General features: G+C 45.9%; 1 protein-coding gene across 1 annotated transcript; it reads right to left on the bottom strand.

Moving 5' to 3' along the window:
* Positions 1–2,477: 2,477 nt before the first annotated feature.
* Positions 2,478–3,729, bottom strand: Leutx (leucine twenty homeobox; the record flags this gene model as incomplete). Its single annotated transcript, XM_033765990.1, has 2 exons — positions 2,478–2,873; positions 3,649–3,729. Coding segments are annotated over 2 exons (477 nt in total), but the record flags the coding sequence as incomplete, so codon positions are not given.
* Between the last annotated feature and the right edge of the window lie 2,936 nt (positions 3,730–6,665).

Raw genomic sequence — 6,665 nt, 5'->3', positions numbered from 1 at the left:
CCTCCGCCCGGCGTGGCTCATTCCCGGGGCAGGGCGGTGCTTGCAGAGTCCTGGGGTGAAGCAGGGTCGGGACCAGGTCTGGGCCTGGCTTCACGCGGATGTGCCCTTGGCCGAAGCCCCTTCACTCCATTGCACACTGAGGCCTTGAGGTCGGGGTAGCAGGAGACAGCAACTCCTCCACATCCTCCACATCCTCCACATCGTCCTCTTCCCACCCCTGCATTAGCTCACCTGCTCTCAGTCCTTTCCAGTTCTAGCCTGCTGCCTACCACGGCCACTCAGAAAACTGTAATCATACTTCCGAACTCAGTGGGCACACGGTCTTTACACATCGCCTTCTGTGACTGTTTTGGACAGTTGCTCACAGTATTTTTTGTTTCCGTTCCTCCTACAGGGAGGCTCTACCTTTCTGTCACTCATCTGTCCTGCTCAGCTTCCCTTCTCCCCTAGTGGGACCCGATGTCCTGGGGCTATCGCATGAGTCTTGCATCCCTGAGTCCTGCACAGAACCTGTCACAGTCACAGCTCAATCATGTTGACTGATGTGGAAATTTCCTCTCTTTACTGCTGATGGCCCCTTTTCACTTTAGAGTGGTTAGAATGAACCCCATCACTGGGTGCTATGAACACACACTAATACGAATTGAAAGAGCTCAGATTTATTAAACATATTTAAAATGATCGTTTTATTCCAGTGGTTCTTTGTGTGTTGACTCCCATTCAGGGGCCCAGAGCAGGGTGTGGAAGAGATGGCAAAATCTTCTGAGGAGAAACTGGCAGCTGTGTATTTCAGCCTCCTCTCTGCCCTGTCCCGGGGAGGGATTCCTAGCCCCTAGAAATGGGATGGATGAGAACCGCCCACCTCTCCCCTTTTCCCATGAGGGCAAGAAGAGGGTGTGGTGAGGTCCAAAACTCTTATACCCTTCCTTCTCCTCCCGTCTTCACTTTATCTTGGGCCCCCGAGGAAGGACTGTCCCATCCTGCTTCAGTGTCTCATGACTGCAGAGACTCATCCTGTGTTCCAAGAACGGAGTTTGGGATGCAGAAGAGGGGGCACTCAATGGAAGGAAAACTTCCAGCAGTCATGGATGCACCCATTTATTTTTAAGGGTTAAACCAGGGGAGAAGCTTTTGAAAGTGCCACTCTTCTGTTGAGACTCTCTCATGTTGCCAGTCTGGCTGCCCACTGAAATACCCGATCAGTCTAGGGAAGAAACCAACTGTGCGGAGCAGCTGAAAGTGACCTGGCAAACCCCTTCTCTAGAGACACTGGAAGGTTTGAATGTCAGACACTTCTATACCCTGACCCAGTGGACAAGAGCCCTGCGCATTTCAGCACCCATTTAAACTACCACTTTGTTCTGCAGTGCAGGGAGACTTCCATGTGCCTTGTCTCTTCCACTCCTGGGGATAGAAATTGAAGAGGCAAACAGGGAAGAGGAGGGTGCAGTGTGTGCATTCCAAATGCCTCTCCTCAGAGAGGGAAGGTGTTGGGACTCCTTACCAGCCTTGTGACACTGTACTGAGGGTGGGTTGGGACCCAATGTGTGCCTGGGCTTTTCCTACCTGTTCAGTGTGAATGTCTCCTCGGCCATCCAGGCACAGGAGCCTCGAAAACAGTTTCTGGTGTTCAGATGTTTTATTTAGTGAACTCAGGGGGAGGGAGAATCAGAAGCCTAAATTCCACTGTGCTGCTGCCTTACTTGCCATGAGGACCGAATGTGACACTGAAACTGTTGGAGGGGCATTCAAAACAAACAGAGAAAAGACAGGCAACAGTGAAAGTGAGATAGCCACTTTTTCCTTATATGAAAGGACAAGACCTGAAACTCTGTTTCTATTCAAATCAGTTGGCAGTGTTTCAGGAATTCAAGAGATTGGAGACTCAGGGAGTGAAACAGGAGGACTTTATTTCAGGATGAAGGTGTGCAAGGGCTCAACTGACCCCTGTACAGAGAAAGTGATGAATAAAGAGAAGTTCCAAGTTCCAGCATTTATACATTTTGTGGAAGGGGGTGATTTGTGTGTGTGTGTGTGTGTGTGTGTGTGTTTTCCTTTTTTTTTCCTTTCTTTTTTTGATTTTTTTTTTTTTTTTTTTGGTTTTGTTTGTTACACAGGACCTTGCCCTTGCCAAGCAGAAGGGGGTGGTTTTTCTAGTGACATAGCAAGTGATCTACCAGAACAGGACAAGTTCAGATGGTTTTGTAGCTTGTCTCAAAAGAAGACAGTGTCTTATGAAATATATGAAAATCGAGTTTGAGAAACTTTGCCTAGGGAACATAGTTGTCAATTTTATCTGTACCAGAATAAGAAATTACAGTTACAGGGAAGTGGGGGTTGCTTGGGAGGAGGGAACCGCCCAAGGCTGAGAACCACTTGTTTGTCCTTTAAGTCCTGCTTCAGGAACTGTGCTTGAAAATGGGGACTGGTGTCCAACACCGTGGGTGTCAAGTCACATCAGTGCCACGCTCACTCCCTCACTGAAGGCACCTTGGGGAGAGATAAATGTCTAAGCTGCTGGGATCATCTTCCTCAGGCAGGGCATACAGTTCTATAAATTGATTTATGTCACCGGGAGTTCCGGCCCAAGGAACATCCCAATCCTGCAGACATATATGCTGGATGTCATCACACTGACTGTCCACTGCTGGCCTCCACGCAGGGGCTTCATGTCTCCTGGTGCTGTGGCTCTCGGAGGGTTCATGGTTTCCATCCTCTGACGTTCCTGCAATTGGTGAGGCATTTGACTTGGGATTTGGTAGTGCGGCCTCCTCCTTTTCCAAAACGTGCTGTGTGGATGTTCCCGGTGATGCCTCTTGCTGCACTCTTAGCCTGATTTTCTTCTGTTTCATCCGCTGGTTCTTAAACCAAATCTAAAGGGAAAGGAGGAGCAGCTTATATCAACCTGCTGTACTTTGTATCAAGATTCATATGGTGGGTGTTTGCCTTCTATGTAACAGCGCAGAGAAGTGGCATGTGCTTTAAGAGTTGGAGGCTTTGGTGCATGCCTGCAATCCCAGCACATGGGAGGCTGAGGCAGGAGGATCACTGTGAGCTCGAGACCAGCCTGGGCTACATAGTGAGTTCCAGGTCAGTCTCAACTACATAGTGAGACCCTGTCTCAAAAAACAAAAAAACAAAACAAAACAAAGAGTTGGAGGCTTGCATGAAGTAATTGGGTCTCAGAAAAATGGCCTTTGGAAGGGATTAAAGCACATCTTTAAAGAGGGTTAGGACACACAGCAGTAGGCTAATGTCAATAGTGGGCTGCTCATATGGAAACCAAACCCAATTGGCAGTATCTGAGATCCAGACTCAAAGAGCCCTATGCAGGGCTCTGGTCCAGGATGCAAATTCTGGCTCTTGTGTTGATTACTCTGGAAGACCAGTCTTAAGGGTGAGCTTCGGTCATTCAAAACAGTGATCATACCTGGGTGTGGTTGCCCTGGACTGCAATGCCAGCACTCAGGAGACTGAGAGGGGAGGACTGCCTTAGGTACCAGGCTAGCCTGGGCTACATAGTGAGTTCAAGACCAAGACCAGCCTGATTAGAGTGAGACCCTGTCTCAGGAAAAAAAAGAAAAAGGAAGAAGACTGTGTGAGGTTCTAAGTCAGGTGCACTGATGAGAGACACATGCAAGCACCTACCTTTATCACCGCTTCCTCGAGATTCAGTTTTGACTGCAATTCATGTATAGCATCAGTGTCTGGATGAGTGTCCTTCTCAAAGGCATCCATCAATACTGCCAGTTGATTTTGGCTAAATACGGTACGTGGCCGGCGAGTATATTGTTCCTTTTCTGCTTAGGGAACACACAAAAGACTCACGTTCAAATAATATCCAGATGACAAAGACAAGAGATCCATGTTAAAATAATAGCCCAATGAAATTGCATGCCTGGGCCTGACCTGTGAGACAAAGGCTTGCCCTAAAATGCCATCCACGGAACCCAGGCCTCAGCACCTCTCTGTGATTGTTCTGCACCTCCAGATCACCAGCCCCTCATGGGAGGGAATACAGCATTGGCATGAGAGTAACACTAGGCTCGTGAGTGCACATGGTTCAGTACTTGAGAGATCACTTTAAGACCCCACCAATGATTTGGTCATTTATTAGTGAGGACACTGTGGGGAGCAGCCATGAAGTTAAGTGAGCTCAGAGTACATATTGATTCTCTCATCTACTGGCTCTGTGATTTAGTCAGTTGTTGCACTTATATTCTTTGCCATTGTTTTTTTATTTTTTTGAGACAAGGTCTCACTATGTAGTTGAGACTGCCCTGGAACTCACTTTGTAGCCCAGGCTGGTCTTGAACTCACAGCAATGCTCCTGCCTCAGCCTCCTGAGTGCTGGGATTAGAGGCGTGTACCACCACGCCCGGATTGGTTTTCAAATAGTAAAATACCCCCCGCCTTCTTTTTGAAGCCGTGATCAAACTTGGGTCCTTGCTCTTATGAGGCAGGTCACAGCACCACTGAGCTAAATTCCCAGCCCTTCTAATAGTAAAATGATCCCAGATAACTCACGCCCTTTAGAAAGATATGAGTTTCCAAAGAAGAAAGTAAACTAGAGTATTTGTGCCCAATGGGAGTTTATGCTACTGTATAAAATGGCCTAAGGCCTCGTCTTCTGGGAATTACCTAATGTCATGGCATCCACGTTTTATGGAGTATTTTACTTACAAGAGGCCTTTAGGATTCACACACACACACACACACACACACACACACACACACACACACACACAGAGCAAAACCACACCGCCAGCATACTGCCTAATTCTCCCTTAATGAAAACAATCCATACAATACAGAGATTTCTTAGCTCTCCAATCCCTGTCTAGACAGAGGGCAAACATTATAGGGCACTGGAGAAAATCAAACATGGTATTGAAGGAAAGATACAGACAGAGATTTACACAGAAAAAGATGGAAAAAGGAAAAACCAGAGCCGGGGATTTAGCTCAGTGGTTCTGCCGCCTGCCTTGCAAGTGCAAAGACCTGAGTTCAATCCCCGGTACCAAAAAGAACACAAAACTAGGAGCAAATGGATGGCAGCTGCAGTTTAAAGACAGACTGGTAAAGCAAAACATGACAATCAATATTCTCAGATTAATAGAATATATTGCACTCATACATCAAAAATCTCTTGAAAACCAAAGAAAATCCATTAGGACAAATGATCTTAGAAATCAGAAGCTAAAAGTAAACTTTTGAACAATCATGGAAGAGTTGGAAAAGAATGTTAAACAAGTATTGCTGAAGGCAGGCTAGAACAGACAAAAGTGTGTGAAAAGACTGAAGATACAGGAAAAGACAACCTTGGTCCGAGATGGCTAAGAAATACAGTGAGAAATACTAGGTAGGCTATGGATGTTCTCAGTGGCAGAGAGCTTTCTTAGCATTTGTGATGCTATGTGTTCGATATCCAGCATGTGTTAAAAAGATAAAAGAGCAATATTTAGATGAATAAGAGGTATTTATTTGTCTAAAGTGAGATTTCAGAGGTCTGAAATTATTATGAAAGAAATAACTTTTGAAGATTTGAGAAGTGAAATGCAGCAGTCTCCAATTAGCCATAATCTGGCCTCAGCTAAACCTCAGTGGCTGTGATACTGCCACTGCACACAGCGATGCAGGAGTCTCCGGACTGAGATATTGAACGTCAAGGAGGAGAAAAGAACAAGCAGTTTGAGTTGTATCGCAAAATTCCAGAATACTGTGCTTTGAGCAAATCCTGCAGCTTCTCACTGAAAATAGGATTTCTCTGAAAAGACATGGTAGTTAGAATTGCAGTGGTCTTCGGAAGGGCGTCACTGCTCGGCAGAAGGCAAGGAATAGAGATCGATAATAGTGTTAGGGAAACTCTTTTGACCTGGTGTGCAGCCTTATTTGTTCTTTAGGAAGAAAAGGGTGCGGGAGCCCCTTTCAATTCCATGGAGTATTCCCAAAGCAGGCTGTACACAGTGCAGGCCGTCAAGAATTAACCCTGAACCTGTCTTGTTTTAAGAAGTGAGTCCGACTGAGTTCAGAGTGACTCTTACCCAAATTCCATTCTCAGAAATGAAAACTTCTCAACTGAAAAGACAGAGTAACCCATTAACCACAACCTATATCTGGTCTGTTCCATTCCTAATGCAAGAATGCTTTGTCCCTTCTTTTAAAAGCCTTTCCTAGGTCAATAACTACACTTGATCTTAGCCAAAAGGCTGAGAAGCAATTGGGCCAGTAACTTATCTCTAGCAACCACACTAGATCCCTCAGCCTAACCTAACACTGATGTTGTCACCAATAAATATCGGTGATTCTGGCTGTTTGAGGGTTCTTGCTTGCTCTGGATTTGAACATCTCACTTCCCCATTTCATTTTGATCCTGTCTCCGAGTCTTTCTTCTCACCTTGTGTAGAGCACCAAGCTGGAGATCAGAATCCTCTGAAGGATTCCTGACAGAAGAAAATAAAGATGGTTTCAGAGACTCATGCGCTCTAAAGTCTGACCTCCCATGGAGCATGAAGGAAACCCCATGAAGGGCTGGGGATTTAGCTCAGAGGTTCCACCACCTGCCTCTCAAGTGCAAGGACCCGAGTTCAATCCCCAGTACCAAAAAAAAAAAAAAAAAAAAAAGAAAAGAAAAAAAGAAAGAAAAAAAAGAACGAAAACCCCAT

This window comes from Fukomys damarensis, unplaced genomic scaffold (assembly GCF_012274545.1).
Source record: "Fukomys damarensis isolate Sample0158 unplaced genomic scaffold, DMR_v1.0_HiC HiC_scaffold_19, whole genome shotgun sequence".
NCBI classification, from domain to species: Eukaryota; Metazoa; Chordata; class Mammalia; order Rodentia; family Bathyergidae; genus Fukomys; species Fukomys damarensis.
The sequence above is the reverse complement of the archived record's forward strand: the minus strand, read 5'-3'. Positions and strand labels throughout refer to the sequence as shown.